General features: G+C 42.0%; 1 protein-coding gene across 14 annotated transcripts in view; it reads right to left on the reverse strand.

The window, feature by feature from the left end:
- Positions 1-501: 501 nt before the first annotated feature.
- The window catches only part of CNOT1 (CCR4-NOT transcription complex subunit 1), a 31,518-nt gene continuing 11,433 nt past the window's right edge, over positions 502-20,586 (reverse strand). For 6 of the 14 annotated variants that reach the window (XM_078868460.1, XM_078868459.1, XM_078868454.1 and 3 more), the window contains exons 24-48: positions 20,222-20,401; positions 19,913-20,029; positions 19,703-19,813; positions 19,341-19,418; positions 19,016-19,202; positions 18,713-18,837; positions 17,991-18,311; positions 17,388-17,531; positions 17,163-17,267; positions 16,884-17,003; positions 16,467-16,658; positions 16,161-16,303; positions 15,885-15,993; positions 15,200-15,369; positions 8,628-8,859; positions 7,414-7,662; positions 6,863-7,026; positions 6,348-6,465; positions 5,972-6,076; positions 5,173-5,346; positions 4,702-4,851; positions 4,365-4,545; positions 3,940-4,072; positions 3,680-3,814; positions 502-1,679 (exon numbers count right to left, since the gene is read on the reverse strand). In XM_078868460.1, the coding sequence (XP_078724586.1) occupies positions 1,601-1,679; positions 3,680-3,814; positions 3,940-4,072; positions 4,365-4,545; positions 4,702-4,851; positions 5,173-5,346; positions 5,972-6,076; positions 6,348-6,465; positions 6,863-7,026; positions 7,414-7,662; positions 8,628-8,859; positions 15,200-15,369; positions 15,885-15,993; positions 16,161-16,303; positions 16,467-16,658; positions 16,884-17,003; positions 17,163-17,267; positions 17,388-17,531; positions 17,991-18,311; positions 18,713-18,837; positions 19,016-19,202; positions 19,341-19,418; positions 19,703-19,813; positions 19,913-20,029; positions 20,222-20,401 (3,822 nt within the window). In that variant the 3' untranslated portion in view covers positions 502-1,600. The remainder of the gene's footprint in view (positions 1,680-3,679; positions 3,815-3,939; positions 4,073-4,364; positions 4,546-4,701; positions 4,852-5,172; positions 5,347-5,971; positions 6,077-6,347; positions 6,466-6,862; positions 7,027-7,413; positions 7,663-8,627; positions 8,860-15,199; positions 15,370-15,884; positions 15,994-16,160; positions 16,304-16,466; positions 16,659-16,883; positions 17,004-17,162; positions 17,268-17,387; positions 17,532-17,990; positions 18,312-18,712; positions 18,838-19,015; positions 19,203-19,340; positions 19,419-19,702; positions 19,814-19,912; positions 20,030-20,221; positions 20,402-20,586) is intronic. The other 8 variants (XM_078868465.1, XM_078868457.1, XM_078868461.1 and 5 more) reach the window with 3 other exon arrangements.

The following is a 20,586-nucleotide window of genomic DNA, read 5'->3' on the forward strand; positions in this document are numbered from 1 at the left end:
TCTATGGAAAGTAGCAAGAGGGCAGTGCGGTAATATTGGAAGGCGTTGCATTGCATGCACCGGCACTGATCAGCGTGGTTTAGAATGATTAAACCCCCACGGCGTGCTGGGATTCAGACTGACAAGTGTTCCGTCATCCATCGTTTGTTGATACGAGTACATGGTTCGATTTTATTATGCATTAAAAAGGTATATTTTGCCTAGAATTGCAGGCGCCGTCGCTCAATATTGTTTCAGGAAGGCCTTTCATTTGGGATTGAGCGATTAAGTCTAAGGAGCATTACTTTTCCACACGAATTGTCATTGGAATGGACTTCAAATCATGCACGTACTTTCAATGGTCTTAAAGGGGTTGCAATGGCCTCCAGTATTATTTATGCATTGCTGAATACTTAAGCTTGATAGATCCAAGTAAACCATTTACAGTCGTTAATAAGAAAACATCGCACCTGTACAAACACAAATACGATCAGTGTACAATGAATACCAAACAGACGTTGATGCAATGAGTGGTTTAATGCACAACTACAAGGAAGCAAATACTTACAAGTGAAGCAGAAATCTGTAAGGCAAAACTACAAAGACTACAAAATATTTTTAGATGCGGACCAATACATTTACAAAACGGCCCTTTCAAAAATTACAAACTGCATTGGTCCGGAAACTTTATTTTTTTTTACAAACACTAAAGGCAATTTCTGTTGCCACAATCCTTTGTTAGACCACAGGATCGTTTAATGTACAGGCCAATCTTGTGAAGACATCTTCGAGAGTCACTCTTAGAGCTTTTTTTTTTCTTTACAGCACATGTACCAAACAAGCACTTTTCAACCAAAGCATGCATTAACTATACACTATATCTCAACGCTTCACATGTCCACTTGTGGCCATTTACATTCGTAATTCATACAAACCTTGCGTTTCTATCAGCCCTTAACCAACTTGTCAATGTTAGAGGGAAATTTCAAAGGGAAAGAATGGCATATTTACACAAATTGGCAGATATGGGCATTTCGCCATATTGCCATGTGCATTGCTTTTAAGCATTAAAGAAACAAAATACAAAATCAACGCATAGTAATCTGTTGCTTATGGATGGGTTTAAATTTTGTATTTTTTTTTACATGGTGCTGGTGTGTTCCAACCTTTAAAAGTTTATTTTTACATCAGCACATCACCAGCGACATTACTGATGTGGGCAAGGCTGTAACCTTAATACTTTCAAGACTGAGCTTCAGGTGTCCATCACACCGGACTGGAAATCTTAACCATCTCATAATTATGCCACCATCTTCATCACACAGCAACAACATTAACAGCTGTGGTTTAAAACGAAAAAACATTTTATACAACAGGCTACAAAGTTTGGCCTTACCCACCCCCCAATGATGTCTAGAGGCAATACACAAAATGGGCCTTTGAAGAAAAATATAAAATGGCACTACTGTTTTATCTGTCATAACCACAACGGTTCACATATTACTATGCAAGTGATGTGCAAGCTTGTTATAGAGTAGTACAAACCAGTCTGAAAGGCTAGGGGCTAAACACAAGGCCGGCCTGTTATCCCCTTGGGCGTGACAATCTGCAGCAAGGATGGTTAGCTTGTCGCTGTCCCCTCCATCACCTGCTGTGTCTGCTTCTGACCCATGCAGCACTGCGCCACCGATTGAAAAAGCCTGCAACAAAGTCATCTTAAAATGTAAAACTTACACAAAGCATAAACGGCTTAACCAAAATACACAATTACACGAATCCTGAGCTATACATAAGGGATCAACGTTTCTGAAAAACGCCACAACTTGAAATTACTTCAAGCAAACTCGAAAATCCCAAAGGCAATGCAAAAATCAGGGGTTGCATTCATAGCTGGCATTTCTGGAAAGCGACGAAACGTCATGAAGTGTAAAAATGCATACGACATGCATTTTAATAATTCAATTAGATAAAACTTTCCAGAGATGATGCAAGAGCTTGCCAATTGAGGCATCTAGGGGTAAACAGTGAGAGGGTTAGGCAAACAAAGGGGCCAGGATGAACTCTCATCCGACACTAAAACTGGAATGTTGAAAAGGAAGCTGGCTCTTCTGTGCTGCCTCGACTTTTTGGCTTTATTGCAAAACGCCCAAAGACAGCTGGATAGCATTCTTCATCTTCTGGTACAGCTCCTTGTAGCAGTGAATGCCACCTGGTTAATGTGCCGTTACCTCGAGAGCTGCATTGTCAAGTTGGAACCTCTGAAAATGTCCATTGCCACTTCCAAACAAATAAAAGCCTTTGACATTATTTTTTGTTGATATTTGCGGTAGTTGTATCATTTAAATCCATCTCTTCCTCAGGTCGTTGTTCCTGCTGTATCAGATCCTCATTTAACAGGTCCTCACCACGACTCAAGCAACATAACCACATCCAATTATTCCACATTGCAGAGCCCAGCTTCTTTGACCAGTTCCACAAGATCGTTGAATTTCTTACTTCACAAATGCCTTGGAGATGGTGACACATTAGGGCCAGATTTTTTCACTACACGATTCATATTTTTCCAACACGACTCTTCAAATGTTGTCAACAGCAAAGTGCTTAATTCTTTACCAGCAGTCAGTTGTCCCTGATGAGCTGGGAGGTGCAGCATAGGTAAGCCTTAAACATGACTATAACTCTGATCCAGTCTGCAGCAAGTAGTAAGGCCCACTCAGCTAAAAAGTGCTTTTTCATAAGAGGCCTGACCACAAATGATAGCTCAACGAAGTGGCTTATGTAGAAATGTATAAAAGCCAATTATTGTAAATGCATGTTTCTGAAATGTAAAAAAAGGCAAAAATCGGGGGACCCGGAGAATATCCATACAACCACGGGGAGAAAACGGAAACTCCAAATATACAGGCGCCAGGGTCGGGATTGAACCTACAACCTCATAACCAGGCAAGTTAGTTAACGTCGCCACTGGTTAAGTCAAGGTTGACTGGATTACCTGGGACATTAGTTAGAAGCAATGCCTTATGTGCTAGATTGTTTCGTAACAAGATTCCTTCACAGCCGAGCAGAAGTGCAAATTAAACAATTCTTGAACTGCCGCCATTGTGACTTGAGGCGTTTTATTTTATTTCAATCGCCATATCCCTGTTAGCTCTTTGTGTTTTGGTGGTAAATGAGCACGAGTTGAGCTTTAAAATCTCCGAAGCGTTCCCACCGAGCAGTAGTGATGCGATCTTGGGCTTGCTTTGAAACCTGGAGGAGCCTTCTCTTTTGTAAAAATTAACATGTTTGCTGGCAATCACTTCCAGTATAGCCCTGTCTCATCCACACAGAACACTTTCTTGGGTGTGTACAAACCTTTTGAATATCTTGTCAAAATATCAGGATAATTTCTTTCCGCTACACTGTCAGCAGTTGCATCTTCGCCTGACACTGCATATTATGCAGACCACTCCAGCTCAACGTGTAAACCAAGTCTTCATTTCTCAACTCACAATAATTTTATTGGTCTTCAAAAACAAGAGTAACTTTTTAACTTGGCAAATTGCACAAGATTTAGCAATTTTTTTAAATAACGCATATTCGAAACATTGCACTTATTTTGGAAAGATTGTCCAATTAAAATCGGCAAAGTATATGGAAAACAATACATAATGTAGCAATTCATAGCAGGGGAATCATGTAGTAAACCACCACTACTCACTTTTGGATTTCTGGGGCACAGTGCACAAATTCGTGGTCCCAAAATTTGAAGGAGGGATTCTTGATGAGCTCGATGAAGGTGATGAGCAGGCCCCATGGATGCGGACGATTCACAATCAGTCGCTCCAGCAGTACCCTACAGCATTAAATCAGTCACAATTAAAAATGGGGATTATAAGAACATCAAGCAACAGAAATGTATACCGATTTAATGTCGTGGCTTAATGACAGCAGTATCCGAGTTTGTTGGAGATTTCTCACCGAGTAATTTGCTCCTGAATTGCTTCAGTGTTGGCTTCGGCAAACAAGTAGAGCATGGTGCAGCTGAAATAGTGCGTATGGCTGTTGGGATAGCGTAGCTGGTTGGCTATGGCATTCAGGAACAGGTACCGACCTGCACACAAAGAAAGTTGTCATGAATACAATATTTAAATAACCTTTGCATGCTTATATAATCGCAAATTATAACATGTCATGTGCACAAACTTACAATGGATGATATGCAGCACACACCAAATGCCATGCTGCATTGCAAATCACTGGAAATCCAAACATTTCTATTAAGTTTTAAAAGGTTTTGGAACTTTTGCCTTATATTTTATATATAGCTGCATAAAACCCTTTTGCTTTCGCCAAAGCTAACGGAAATCATTTAAATAAAGCCCATCAGTGGCTCGGGCATTCACCTTCGGTGTCAAGGTCCACAGCCAAGTTCTGGAAGATGTCCATGTGGGCAGAGTGGGTGATCGTGCCCATGGACGGCGAGCTGCCTTTGCTGTTGATGTGCGCAATGGCCTGAGTGCCAACGTAGAGCACCAATGCGTTGATGAGCGGTATGTTGTACCGCATGCCTGGCTCATTAGAAACCTGTTTCACACGCCAAAAGGACAACCACAATTTGTAAAAACCACACAGCAAGTAAACTACGTGACCATGTCCATATGGAGCTTGGATCACTGCTGTAGATGTGATCTCAAAAATGTACACATGGCAAAGAACAATGAGGTGTGGTTGGAACCGGACCTGCAAGTTGCCCCGTAGCTCTGAGAGGAACGTGACCGGTGAGCGAGTCTTCAAATAAGGGTCAAGATCTTTCTTGAATTGTGACGGCATCACAGCCGTGAAATTTGTAAGGATGCGTGGCGGTATATTGATCTCGCTCAGCATATCCACCTGCAGATAGTTGTAAATGTCATCACAAGTGAGAAAACGGTTTACATCTTGACTTAAAGCTTTCGTGACTGAAGGAATTCATATTCCTGGGTCTTTCGGTAAAGTCACGTAGGTTCAAATAGCATTTTTTAACACAAGCGGTTGTAGTTTTTGTTATTATTTTTTTCTTTGAACCTATCTACGCGACTTTACAGAAAGACCCAAGAATAACGGTTTACATCTTAAACTAACCAACTTTATTCACAAGTTAGATATCACACAATTAAATATTATTTAAGTGACAATGATTATACAGCGGCAGAATTTCTGCAAACACGTTACCTTCAGATTGGGAGTGAAGGGGTCAGGGAGACGCATGTTGCGTGGGAAGGCACTGAGGATCAAGTTCCTCAGCTGGATGCAGTTTGGTGGAATGACATCGCAGAACCCATAGTGGTAGTCACAGAGGAACTCGGGGAAGTCGTGCAGGAGTACAAGCAGCACTCGCAATGTTCCCTGCAGGGGCAGCCAACAAAACACGTTAACTATACACAACTAAAACAAATGTAACGACATTGTGGGGTGGTGGCTCAGTGGCAGTGCAGAGCTCTCATGAATCACACAACCAGAGTTAAATTCCCAGCCATAGCGACACAACTGGCGAGTTATAGGCGAACAAGGTCATGGGCCCCCTTTGACTAAACTGGACTGACCAGTCTGGTTAGTAATGGTCAAACAGTCCAATCGTGTAGGCCTTCATCCAGCAACAGATTGGCAAGAGGCTCGTACATGAAATCTAGGATTGAAAACTCATTCTTCAGAACTGCTTTGTGTTCAATTTGTTGTCCTTCCCCCGCACCTCTGATTAGCACGGTTGGCTATGTACGGTGCAAAAACAAGTTGAATATATGTTACGCAACGCCATTTGTATTCCTAATATGCAGATTGTCATTTTAAATTTAACATATGCAGCGATTCATGTAGGTCAAATATACAATAGAAACTAGTTGTATTTCTATTAGTGATGTTCTAGTGAGTGATCAGCGATCAGGGAGTTTTGTTTTAGCAAGGGGGTAGTAAACAGACACTGCATGGGAAGGGAGATTCCTATACCTGGCCAGACACATGCCAAAGGCCTTACCTTGTAAAGCACCTGCATGGGTTTTGTCAGCTCCACATTGCGCAGAAAAGGACTTAGGTACTTGAACAGGTCGATGAGCAGTTGTGCGTACATCGGCCAGCCCTGCTTAAACACATGAACAAGGAGTGTCAAATTAAAAATTCTATGACACATGCTTCGTGTAAAGGAGTTCTCTCCTCCACACTTCAGGCTTTTAGCATCAGAAAATAATGTCCAGCAAAGGATTTGCAAAACATCTTGGGACACAGGATTAACAGATGAAGACAGTTTTTGGTATTTTTCTTCATTTAAATTATACCAAAAAAACAGCAGTTTGTTGGCCTTCAGAATTAAAAGAGGTTTTTTTTGCCGACCGACAACATTATCCAGGCAATACCTTCTGTTGTGGAGTATGGGCCAGCATTCGTGCAATAAAGATGCGGTGAGAGATCAACTCCAGCCACGCAAACGTGAAACCTGGAGCCTTGGATGGACGCAGGATGTGGAACGTATTGCTAAAGGAGAACACACAATCAACATTTGGTTATGGTCAGACATAACAAAATCCCACCTATTCAAACAAAAAAATTGGTCTAACTCATTGGTCAATTTAAAAAAAGGTGATTGAAGGACGAATAACTGGTCCACTTATCATGAATCCAATGTCAGATCAGTAACAGCCTCTAAATAGAGCCCCAATAGTTTAGATAAATACCAAACTGTATGCAATTAGATTTAGATATTCCAACAAAGTCCATCCTTGTATTGTACTCTATTTGAATATCTATCATCTCTGCCTTTGCTAACCCACACGAAGCAGCATGACAATAACCTGCCCGGTGGGGTTGGGAGGCCCTCATCCCACTGTGGATTGACAATAGGCGGGGTTGCCAAAAGTGCACAATGCCTCACCAGAAGGCAGTCAGGGTTTGGAAATTGATGGACTCGAGCACATGTTCAGGTGCGTTCAGCTCCAGCAGCAGCATGATGAATATTCGGTGATATGGCAGCTGCTGAAAATCTGTCCGACGTATCTCATGGTCTTGTAGGAGAACGCCAACCACGATTCCCAGCACCTGCACAACCAGTACCCCCGCAGAGAGAACTTAGAATTTAGAGGCAATGACCCCCTACATATCTAATAATGCAGTTCCAAAACCTTTTTGGAAATTGAAGAAATATGGTATACATTTCATACAATAGCAAAAACACAGCCAAATTCCACTTTGCATCAATTAAGTAAAATGTCAAGATGTGAAGAGTCCAGCTGGCAGGCTCTTTGCAATTTAATTCCAAGCCCACTTCTTATGCACGAGATCATATACACTGCAGAAAATCTTAAATTAGAAGCACACCCAATGCACAATATTTCCTCAGCAGAGCCCCGACAGACAAGCTCCCAGTTTACAATTGAGCAACCAATTTAGGCTGTTACTGGTGGTATTCCGTGTCACGTGCACCACCTTATTCAGGAGGTTGATCTTCGTGACGGTGTTGGATGCATCGCCAGAGTGCTTCACAAGTAGGGCGATGAGTCTCACAAAGGCATCCAGCGTGTGGAAGCATTTGGCGCGTGTCAGGGTGGGGTTTGCGGCTGGGTTAAGGTGCTGCTCGTTCAGTGCACGGTAGCACAGGTCCACGCACATCTCCGTGCACAGTCGGAAGAAGCGTGTTATCAAATCATCAGTCTTCAGGATGCCGTGCTGGTGCATCTACAATTAAAACAAAACACATCATGTTAATGTATTCAAATATAGGTGTACCCTGATACGTTAGATTTACGATAATTTCTTAAGTTAGTCATAAATTACACTTTTCTTTGGTTTGTCTAGTTTGTTTCGTTGTTTAAATTATTCTTGGTGGGAAAAAAAGAGCAAAAGCACTGTTGTTTGTCTGTACATGCATTTTATACTGTTCCTGGCTGCTACGTTTTGTAGCGTCACCACTTGTTTACAAGCCAAGCCGCATAGTGCCAACTACTATAGGGGGGGGGGGGGGGGGGGGTCAGACGCCTCGACCCTCGCCCTCCCTCTCCCTGCAAACCCTCCATCCCCTACCACTCGGATCACCCTCACCACGTTGACGTGCACAAGTTTCCCGTTAGGAACTCTGTGTACACTTTTTAATTACCCGTCTAGTTCTTATTATCCATATTTACACATGAATATCTTAGTTGTGTTGAAAAGTGACATTTTAATTAGAGGTTTTGCAACAGAAAATCTGAAGTTACAGAATGGGGCCTTATGGGAAAATACATTTTTATATACAGTACAATTTTACACTTTACGTTCAGGTTATCAAGAACACAGATTTGAAGCTTTCGTGACTGCAAGGATTCATACTCTTTGGTTTTTTCGGTAAAGTCGCGAGAAAAAACCCTAAAGAGTATCAAGAACACAACCCAAATATAGCGAGGAATGCCCATATGCCAATGTGTTACTAATTTACATTTGAAGTATTAAGGTTCCATGATACATATCACTACTTCACACGAGGTCCGACATTTCGTTCCATGTGCTGGAGGTTTCAGTTCCTGAAGCAGCTTCTAGCTTCCACGAATGAATCCGTCAGACAGTGTTGAACACATGCCACAACCTAAAAACAACACAACCGCTAAAAACCTACACCCTAGTGATGTCCCATGATGTTTTGGCCCTTTCCCACTACGGCAAATCACCTGTCCGACAAAGGCAGAGAAAGCCTTTGTGCTGTCGCGGCCGGCGGCGGGCGAGTGGTACATGTTGACCCACTCGCGCAGCAGATACTCGGCCTTCTCGTGGAGGCCAGGCGGGTCGTCGTACTCGCGCGCCTGAGAGATGCCAGAGTGCATCATGGATGTGGGACCAGCGTGTGTGCGGTCCATCATTGGCTCATGGTTGGTTCGAATCACCTCCATCAACTGCGGCAGCCTGTTACGCGTGCACACATGACGATGGATTAATAAACATTTTGGCTCAAAACAATTTCACCAACATGACAAAGATAAGCATTAAAACAACAAGAGGTATTTGTACTAGCGCCAATATTGTACCAGCTTTCTAGGGATCGCATTATAAAAATTGCACTGCACAAGGCAAATTATTTGACACTGATGTAGACCACCCGAGTACAATTCTGGATCCGCAGATGTTGGGCATTGAGGGCACGCAGTCAGAGACGTTAGTGGAATCCGCAGTGCCGGGTTGGTTCCCCTTTCTTTTCTGGCATCGATCTGCTTTGGCATCGAGACGTTGGATCTCGAAATGGGCCATGGCCTAGTGGATGCAGCGGCGCCACTCTAGGCGGTAGGCAGCCTCTGCTCCTCCGAGTCTTAAAGGCTGATTTTTGCACGCTTCAGGGAGAACTTGAGGGTATCCTTGAACCACTAGTCTATTTTACCGAGGTGCTGACATAATTTAAGTGCTGCAATTTTGGTTTTGGCAGCCAACATCGGCCGTAACGCCTGTGGAGGTTCATCACTTGTACCACCCTCCCAGTCCCTGACTGCCACATTTAGATAAGCTCCTCCCCCCCCTCCCCTTAACCAGTATTTAAGATCTTGTCTCCTGGATTTCCCTTCACTTGATACAGTAAATTTGGCTGTGACGGTCCCACCTGAAGACGGAGACTTGTGTTGCCTCCGAAATGTCGTGATTTAATAGTTATTTTCATGTATTATTATTTTATTATTATTTTACCTACGTGACTTTACTGAAAAATCTTAGAGTATGAATCCTGAACCACTTCCTTTGTTCTCCCCTCGTCCGCTGACCATTGGAAAGCTTGGAGAAAAGGATCTGGCAGGGAAGGCAGTTCAGACATGAGGATGCAGTGGCTGGTCCATCGGGAGTTTCTTTTTAGAAGTATCACTTGTAAATGTTGTGGTTTCACGCTTCAACACACCGGTGGGCTAAAGCAGTGAACTATTTGTCTTTTGTCAATGCGACACTTTTTTACCGATTGGCCGTGTCGGGTGGAGGGTTACGACACATTTATAAATAACGCGATCTAAACCCAAAAACGTTGATTATGAATATTGGACGCGAAAGCCTACGTGTTAAACTATCACGTCAATGTTGGCGAGTGTCAGCTTGAAGAACACTCGCATTGGTGCAGTGATCTTCCCACTTGATCCCCTGGATTTGGCGGAGGTAGCGCTCAAGGTGCAGTGACATGGCACTGGTAGGTTGTCCATTTTTTGCTGCAGTAGGAGCGTTGGGTTGACAATGGCCCAGTAAACTAGCTTTGTCCTGCGGCAATCTTTGGTTATTGAAGACGCGCTGTCGCAGTCTGTAGAAGGCGGCGCTGGCGCACTGGACTCTTCTTGTCGCCAGTGGCCGTTTGGGACAGATGACTACCAAGGGGAGGGGAAATACTCCACATATTTAAGTGGCTTGCCACCAATAGTCAGGTGTTGGTTTGGCTGTTTGGATGGCAGTTGGTGGAGGACCGTCAAGGTTAAGCCAAGTCTCTTATATGCACAGTTGAAGACATTTAGAGTCATTTGGAGGTCCCGCAGAGAGTGAGCCTGGGTTAGGTTACAGAATGCCAAGAACAGTTCATGCAGCTCAACACTGTTCTTGAATCTGTCGGACAGCGAACACCACATTCTGTCGTGCTCCAAGATAGTCGGGCTGGCCATCTTTACAAATTAACATCTCATGACCACTTTTTACAGATCCAAATTCAATTAGTTGTGTTTTATCTTGTTCAAAGCATAGAATCAAATAGATGCCAGACAAATTTGTTCCCCTGCCCTTACAGACCAAAATGTATAGCAGTCATGATCATCTATATACAACGATATACAAATATTTCGATTTAAAGCTTTCGTGACTGCAGGGATTCATCTTCTTGGTTCTTTCGGTAAAGTCACGTAGAAGGGAAGTAATAAAATAATAAAAATAAAACATAATAAAACAATTCTCACGACGTTTCGGCCACAACGCAAGCAGCCGTCCTCAGAAGAAGAATGAGACATTATCAAGCTAGGAGCTTATATAGGTGTAGCGAGGAGGAGCGCCTTAACAAAAGAATGTGCATATGAAGAGGAATTTAGCATACCAATGGGCAATGCGTAGGAGGTGGGCGGAGGGGTTTCAAAGTCCCATTATGCCCATGCATTATGCAGGATCCACAGCACCACGGGGGGGCGCAAGGAACAGCGTTAATAAAGGAAAGGAATGTTAATGATATGTAGCTGCATTTACCAAACAACCATGTAGAAAACCAAAGTAAAAAACTACGTAAAAAACTAAAATATAAACTGATACTTACTATACTCTACAATAAGAGTTACTAACAACAAATAATAAATTACAATTCTACGTCGTAAGAAGTATATAATATACTTCCATCTAAACTTTATTCTCTTAGCATATACAGTACTATATACTGCCATAGATAAACCCAACATTAAATTATATACTGTATTGCTGTAAACCACCATATATACTTTATACATTTTAATATAACACTATGTATTATTCAACTCACCCTAATGTGTATCGAAATGGTTTATTACGTCCTTCCAATGATTGCTAAGCCTGAATCCATCTTCTCGGTTAAAATTGTCTCTGTGTTTGTATATGTGGATCGCCTCATGAACGAATCTCTCATGATAGCCAGATGGCTTGCAGAGAACCTCCGTCTTGGAGAAGTCAATGTTATGTGAGCCCACTGAGTTGTAACAGTGGTCTGCCACGGCTGACCGCATTCGTGAACATAAAGCTGATCTAAAACACGGTAGGACAAACTCCTCAGCCGTGGCAGACCACTGTTACAACTCAGTGGGCTCACATGACATTGACTTCTCCAAGACGGAGGTTCTCTGCAAGCCATCTGGCTATCATGAGAGATTCGTTCATGAGGCGATCCACATATACAAACACAGAGACAATTTTAACCGAGAAGATGGATTCAGGCTTAGCAATCATTGGAAGGACGTAATAAACCATTTCGATACACATTAGGGTGAGTTGAATAATACATAGTGTTATATTAAAATGTATAAAGTATATGGTGGTTTACAGCAATACAGTATATAATTTAATGTTGGGTTTATCTATGGCAGTATATAGTACTGTATATGCTAAGAGAATAAAGTTTAGATGGAAGTATATTATATACTTCTTACGACGTAGAATTGTAATTTATTATTTGTTGTTAGTAACTCAGCTTATTGTAGAGTATAGTAAGTATCAGTTTATATTTTAGTTTTTACGTAGTTTTTTACTTTGGTTTTCTACATGGTTGTTTGGTAAATGCAGCTACATATCATTAACATTCCTTTCCTTTATTAACGCTGTTCCTTGCGCCCCCCCGTGGTGCTGTGGATCCTGCATAATGCATGGGCATAATGGGACTTTGAAACCCCTCCGCCCACCTCCTACGCATTGCCCATTGGTATGCTAAATTCCTCTTCATATGCACATTCTTTTGTTAAGGCGCTCCTCCTCGCTACACCTATATAAGCTCCTAGCTTGATAATGTCTCATTCTTCGCCTGAGGACGGCTGCTTGCGTTGTGGCCGAAACGTCGTGAGAATTGTTTTATTATGTTTTATTTTTATTATTTTATTACTTCCCTTCTACGTGACTTTACCGAAAGAACCAAGAAGATATACAAATAATTAGTCGTTTTGGAGCGTGTGCGGATGTGTCATGGAAATGCTCTTTCTTTCCAACCTGTTAATTGGCCAAAACAAAATTTACTAAAAGGGGATGGTAACACCAATATATAATAAGGGTTATTATATTTAAAACATTTTTAAAGTTCAATTACAATTTAATGAAATAATTTCTATGCTATAATCCACAGAGAAACCATAATCAACCACAGGGGGTGAGTATATCCCATTTCACAAATAAAAAAACTTAACCCTATTCCGTTGATTGAATTTGGAATTTGTTAATCCTTGTACAATAACAGTTGCAGTGATGTTATAATTCCATGTTCTGGTTTTTGTATGTTTTAAAGTATAAGTCCATGCGAAAATGTTGGTATGGTCCTCATGCCGAGTGAGTGGTACATTCCTAACAGCGCTAAAGCTACGGGAAGTAATGTGGCTCAAAGCAGATTCTGGTAACATGATTTATTATTACAATGTTAATTTTGGTATCATTGGACTGATGCACATCAGAATATTTACACTGCTGTAAAGCTCTTAACATGTCCAGTAGGGGCACGGAGTAAGATCGTTATAACAGTACAAAAACATGACAGTAGTGCAAGTACAAGGAAGGTAAACAAATCACCCAAACACATCTACAGTATTTTTCAAATTACGACTTAAAACTTTCGTGACTGCAGGAATTCATATTCTTTGTTTCTTTTGGTAAAGTCACGTAGATAGAAACATAATAAGTGAATAAAAATAAAAACACAAAAAAAACACTAATGTAGACTGTAGCCTGGTTTTTAAGCTGGTAAGCGTATTTGGCAGTCTATGTTGTAGACTTATTATTGGTTCTTTCAGTAATACAAAAAAAAACACGACGTTTCCATCGCAACACAAGCGGTCGTCATCAGGAAAAGGGGGATTAGCCTCTAAAGGCGAACCGTTTATAAAGGTTTAGAGATGGGCCTAGCCCAAGTGTGTCAGCAGCATGGGCGGGGCAGCTAATTTAAATGTGGGAGAAAACGCCAACGCAGCGGATCTACACAAATCAAAGGGCCGCCAGCCAATCACTGCACCTCGCTCCACAGACGCACACAGCTGACGGTGGAGGTTGACGACAAAACACAAATCAAATCATGACCCAAAGTGGTTGAGGACATCTTTCCAATGATTGCCGAGTTTATAACCATCCTCTCGGTTGAAATTGTGTCTGTATAAATGGATGACTTCATGAACGAATCTTTGATATCCAGTAGGCTTGCAAAGTACCATCGTCTTGGAGACAATTTTCGTGAGCCAGCCACATTAAAATAATTACCAGCCACGGCAGAAGTACTGGTCATACCGTGTTGCAAATCACCTTGTCATACATAGCAGGGGTAACCAAAAAGATTTCCAAAACCCTGAACAAAACACAAGATCCAGGTCCGATTTAAACACTACATACAATTCATGATCTGATCCCATCTGTGAAGGACAAGAATCCTGACATGCAATATCCCGGCATCTACAAACTAAGCTGTATCTACGGCAGCAGTTATATTGGGGAAACTAAACGACATGTCTCGGACCGCGTTCGGGAGCATAAGGCAGATTTGAAACATGGTAGGGCCAATACTTCTGCCGTGGCTGATCATTATTTTAATGCGGCTGGCTCACACGAAAATGATTTCTCCAAGACGATAGAACTCTGCAAGCATACTGGCTATTTTTTGTATTACTTAAAGAACCAAGAATAAGTCTACATTATAGACTGCCAGTACCTCACTCAAATTAAGAACCAGGCTACAGTCGACATTAGGGTTTTATTTAAATTTATTTAAAAAATCATTTTATTATTTTTCTATCTACGGACTTCACCAAAATAACCAAAGAATAGTATTTTTAAAAAGTTAGTATTTTTGTGCGTGCGTTTGTAAATTCGGGGATTGCCAGAAAGTGCCTCCATTTTTTTCTACTATATCTGTATGTATTGTTGCACAATATTAATGGACGACACCTCATTAGTCTTATTTCACTATGTATGATTTATCACCGATGTCACTTTTATTTGACACTTATTTTCTAAACACCCTCGCCATTTACTGGAAACAGCTCAGATATAGCACATGGTGAGAGGATGCATACCTGTCAACCTCTTATCAGTGCCTACCTTATTATACACCAATGAAGATCTTAATGGTCACCCTGTGCTCTTATACATCTCAACGTTCATCCTACAACGTCCGATCCCAATTACACACACTACACAGCACACTATGCACTGTATACGACTCAGCTATAGTATATGGGGAGGGTATGTAACAACATTACACACGTGTACTACATCGGAGCTATATGAATAGCAATAACCATGTCCCAGGCTGTAGGAAAACATTTGAAGCAATTTTTATGAGATATTGAAATACAACCAGAAGTAGAGGAGTGATTTAACTGCCGGTTTACTCCTGCATTTTTTAAAATGCTACAACTGTGATAGCAATACTCTTGCCGACAGGTTTAAATAATTCTCATTCACGAAGTTTCAAAGTGATGGCAGTCAACCCAGAAAAAAAAGCCGAGATAATACCCAAGCTATATTACAGCTCTGCTTTTTCAATTGAGCCTGAAGGTTTTTCACTTAACAGTTAGTGGTTGAGCCTAAAACGTACCCTTCAGGAGCGTTGACGCGAGAGTGGGCGTTGATTCTCATCAGTGTCTCAATGGTGTTGAAGAGGTCAGCCTCTGTAATCTGCGGGGTGCCCCGTTCCTCCACAAGGTGGATACGCACCAGCTGCATAGCGAACGCCACCGCCATGTAGTTCAGCCCATTCTCCATCGACTGTGTCAAACAGAAAAATGCCATCCAATTCACTTTGCTCACAAAATGCTATGCACGTATTCCTCAAATTAGTGTAGTTTTAGTTATACAAGTGCAACGTCATGAGACAAAGAAATTAAGATGTTTAACTCTTTCAGGAATGCATCAATAGCATACAACTTTGGTTAAAAGAAAATTACATTACCAAACCATTTGATACCCATTTAATAGTACTCACTGTGTAGTTAAGGCCTTTTACGTTCTCTGTACTGAACTAAAATATTTAGTCCTTGGAGCTGATAGTGAATTAAGTGTACTAAGTTAATACTTATTTTCCGCCATCATCTGTAAACCGAATACCAATCACGAGTGACTTTTTATATTAAAACAAATTCTGAGCAGTGCCAGGTCAATGCCGACATGGTATTAATCTGCAAAATGTGGACATGCGCAACGAATCATTAGATTATTTTTTGGCACATGCAAAAAAGGTTGGCAGTTAAGAATAAAAAAGATGCTTAAAAGACTAAGTTCACCTGCGCAAGGTGGATGTCGTACTGCTGCATGTTGACCAGGTGGTGGCAAATGAGCAGTTCCACAGCCTCTACATTGTAGCGGTATTCATCGCGACACTCCATCAAGCACCTGCAACCAAAGATAGTGTTACAATGGACGTACAGAAACCTCAACGTATTCAGATTAAAAAAAATGGAGGAATCCTATGAGCTATGAATCTCTTTTCATAGATGTCCAGGAGGGGTGGGTCATTCAAGTTTATTATCATGGGCGAATGTATATGGCACCAATTATACCTTGTGACCTGCTTGCTGGTCCACATAGGGCCATAGGCTCGGGGATCTTGAACAGCTTTCAGCACCAGCAGGTGGCAATCCCTGTAACGCACGATGATCTCATGATCACCACCCACCGTGGCATCCAGAAGTCCTTCCACCGCCTGCAAGAAAAAGGACACATGGAAGTGCTTAAAGAGGCTCTGTAGAGTCGTTTCTATGGCACAAAAGACAGTGTCGTCTTGACGTGTTAGTGTGCAGCCTTTGATGGTAGCAATGCAAGCCTCTACACAAAACTCCATGCCAAAGTGCGCACAGCAGCAATACCTTCTGCAGCAGGGCGACGGCTGTCACGATTTCGCGAGAGTTCCTGGCCAGCAGGACGGCCTCGAGCAGGGATTGCATGGCAGCAACATGCGGGTTCATGGCGACAGTGCCAGGGAGCGTGTGCAGGCAGTGCTCCAGCTCCGCAATGCACTTGTCGTACACAGCCGTGATGTCGTCTGTCCCCCATTGCTGCTACCAGGTGGGGGTGTGCCACACAGAAAGATAATACACAATCAAATCCAAAAGGAATGCACAAATACAAAAATACTAAGGAAAAGAACACCGCTTAATTTCATGAAAATCTATTATGTAGGGCCCTCAAGTCAATCTAAAGTTGGCTTAAGGCTTCCCACACTGTTAGGGATTTTTTAAACAATTCATCAGGGATTTTTTAATTCTCAATCTGGCCATAAATACCTGCATGGGCTTCGTGAGGAATCCAGTAGGCTGTGTGATGTCATTGTTGGGCAGAAATCCTGGGATGCAGCGAGCAAACTCTTCATATACAGCCAGCTGTTTGGGGTCTACACCACCCACCTGCAATACAAGAACCCATATAAAAGCGAGGCTCTGAGAATAGCTACTCAAAGACAATTCGTATGAAACCATTCCACAAACTCAATGACCGACTATGGTTTTAAAAACGCATCAATGCAGAGGATGGGTGATATTAAATGGCACATCAGCTTTGCTCACTCTCAGTCGGATCTGCTCGGGCATGCGTTCAGCCTGGTAAGTGAGCACCACAGGGTCACAATATCTCCGTCCCTCCTGACGTGCATGCTTTCTCAACTCAAATTCCTGCAAACACGCACAATACAAGTGAATAAATGGAGGCATAACAGATTTGGTTATTTGCAGGCATAGCTGTAAAACACAAATATACGTCGGTGCTAATGGCAGTAAAAAAAACACATTTACGGTAGCAAGTCTTTTGTCCATTTCAGGGCCAGCTTTCTCAACAGCCATCTTCTGGATGAAGCAGCATGCCAGCTCACAGTTGTCCTGAGCAAGCTGGTTTGCTGCCTGGTCAATAATATCCTTCTGTGGGAATGTAGCTGGTCCCTGTGCAGAACATACAAATATTAACTTAGCAAGCCAGTACCAATGAGGTGGCCACACGTTTTTAGGAGATTACACAACTGTAGTCATGGAAACACGCAATTCAGACAAGCTTACACCCCATAGGCTCCAACGCAACGGTGCCAAAACACTTGTGCAGAGTACAATTATTTTTAATATAAACATTTGCTTGTATATTTCATTTATAACCTTGCTCAAATTCCATGTATTGGGGACACAGCTTTATCTATTGTAACAATTGGTTTAGGGGCTTCATGGATTATGTAAAAACAAGTAAATATGCTCAGGAGGAACACATTTTGCAGATATGGCAACAAGCAGTTGCTCGGCTCCCTTATAAAAGCAAATCACCAAAAACACCAATACAAAATGTGGAGTTAGAAATATGAACAGCATTAAGTGTTGAGATATAAAAAACCTCACACATCCGAAATAACTTACAATGATGTGCTCGTCAAGGCTCACCCGTAGGGTCGCCAGGAAGTTGTTCTTCAGGTTATTAGCAATGCTGACCATCAGGGGCTCTCGGCACGTGATCATTGCCATGCCGGCTGTCAGGTTGCGCATCATGTGCTGCGCCGCTGCGCGCATGCGGCTTTCCTCTGGGTCCAGCGCAAAATCCTTACGAACAATCTGCTCGCACGTGGTCATGGCGATCTTGATGGATCGCTCGACGACTGGGTGTACCAGCTCCTGCACGGCGCGCTCCAGCGACGGCCGCACGCACTGTTTCAGATGTGGATGTGTCTGAAACAGCCCGATCTGCTCCAAAAATCACACGTACCAAACAACGCATTTTTACAAAGATCAAAAAAGTAACCTCAGGTTTTATAACGAGTAGGGGACAATGATTACCACTCTCCCCCCACCACAACCCTTCAATAGAGTGTAGATGAGTTGGATTTCAACTCAAGATATTCTTTATTGGCAGGTTTAGTCTCATTAGTCAGTGTCAAAGATTGATTTGCTTCAATAGGCTGTATTTTGTAAGAATACAATTTTCATAACCAATTAAAACTCGCGATTCAATGCACGTTCATTGTAGTGCAAGAACATATTTGTGACGATTCATTGTGTAATAAACACACTTCAACAAAAATACAATTAAAAGGCTTGTACTAATGTTGGATGGTTGAGTGGTCAATGTCAAGGTTGGTACTCACGCTGGGAGCAATGCTGACATGCGGAGCCAGACCGGTGAGCGAGTACACGTTGATATCATAGAAATTGAACTGGGGTTGCGGAGGTCCAGCTGCTGTGGTAGTTGTGGTCGTTCCACTTGTTATCACTATAAAGAGGTAGTAAGGATTTCAGTGGCGAGAGTTATTCCACACTCAGCAACAGATGAAATGTCAAAAATGTATAACACGAAAAACTGAAAGAACAATTTGAAACAATAACTAGCAAATACAAATATTTTGATGCAGACATCAAAATATTGACCCAGTGGCCAGAATTTGGCTTACCAGTGGTGACAGGAGGTGGTTGAACCAATACTTCATCAACTGGCTTCACCTCCTTTTTGGGTGCAGAAAGCTGTTCCTCCACACTCTTCATGCGATCTTTGTCCTTGAGGTAGTTGCCAGGCTTCAGCTCATTGATGTCAAGCGCCAGAGTCTTGCAGAGAACTTCTATCTCAAATTTCAAGTTCAGCTGTGGCCCAAGGAAGACAGGAGATGGTTGCAGTCACCCACAGGAACATACATAAAGCTGCTAAAGCAAACAAAAAAATGCACCCGTTGTATTTTGATATATATGAAATAAAATAAAGGTATGTAACCCTCTGCACACCTTTAGGTCTGGTTCCTGATGCAATTCGGCAAGCACGTTCATGATTGCCATGGTCCAGGGGTTTGGAGGACGAAACACCTGCCCCCACAACAGGATGTCATTCGCACGAGATCGAGTACACAAGGCTGGAATTACACAGCTTCAGCCAGCACTCGCATTACATCGGTAAACACATGCGGTACACTTTTCACGGGTGCTCTGCGGTTTGCACAAAAATATCCTAACGAATTAATCATGTCAACAACAGCACTCGTGTTAATTACAACGTGCATAAAAATGGAAACATTTTCAGAAACACTTAGCAAGGTGTACAAATCAATATGAATTTGACCATCGCTAGAGCATAAAACTAAGTTTCTCACCAGACTCTTAGAGCAGGACTCCAGCACTTTGGCTACAAATGGAACAACATAGAGTAGCTCTTGCTGTCCTTTCATGTATGCCTCAAGGAGCAGAGACTTGACATCTATGTCCTGAAACAAACCGAGTCGTAGTGTTAACATTCAATAGTAGGACAAAACTTCACCAGGTAATCCATATTGGTAATGAATTGAAATTGTGGTTAAACTTACTATCTGCAGAATAGGCCTATTCTTAGCCAGGGTCACCATTCCCAACCAGTGACCCAGATTCTTTAGAAGGGAACGGTCTGAAAAATTTGCAGCCTGCTTGTCAGATGTTAGCAGCACCTAAAAAACAAAAACATCAGACAGAAATTAGGACCAATCTTTAATAAATGGGTAAAATTAATTATTTTTATATACATTTACCCACGGCAAAACTATCCAAACAGCACAATATTTTCATTTAAATGTTAAGTCTTCCCGATGCAGTGGAATTACAATTCTAGCACACATTATAAAATCACATCACAAACATACCTTGATGTTCCTGTACGTTTCATTGAGCACTATTTTAGTGAAGTCCGGATTTTTCAGGGTGTCGAGGAAGTTTGAGTAGAGCCCATGAAAATTTGGCTCAATGCTCACTCTCTTCATCACCAGGTATTGCGCTATCCAAGGCATGGACTCGTCTTTTACACTGTCCTTTAGTTCCTCAGTCTGCGATAAGAGATGGACCAGTTAGATGACACAAGGGTTTGTGCTGCATTGTGGTTTTAGCTATAAATACGGCCACAAAATATAAATGTTATGCAAGTATGCTACAAAAGTAGATAATGCATTGATTCATATTGACACAACACTCATGATAAATGCAATGACTTGCGTGGGACAGGCCATTATCC

Source organism: Lampetra fluviatilis, chromosome 26, assembly GCF_964198595.1.
Source record: "Lampetra fluviatilis chromosome 26, kcLamFluv1.1, whole genome shotgun sequence".
Lineage (NCBI taxonomy): Eukaryota > Metazoa > Chordata > Hyperoartia > Petromyzontiformes > Petromyzontidae > Lampetra > Lampetra fluviatilis.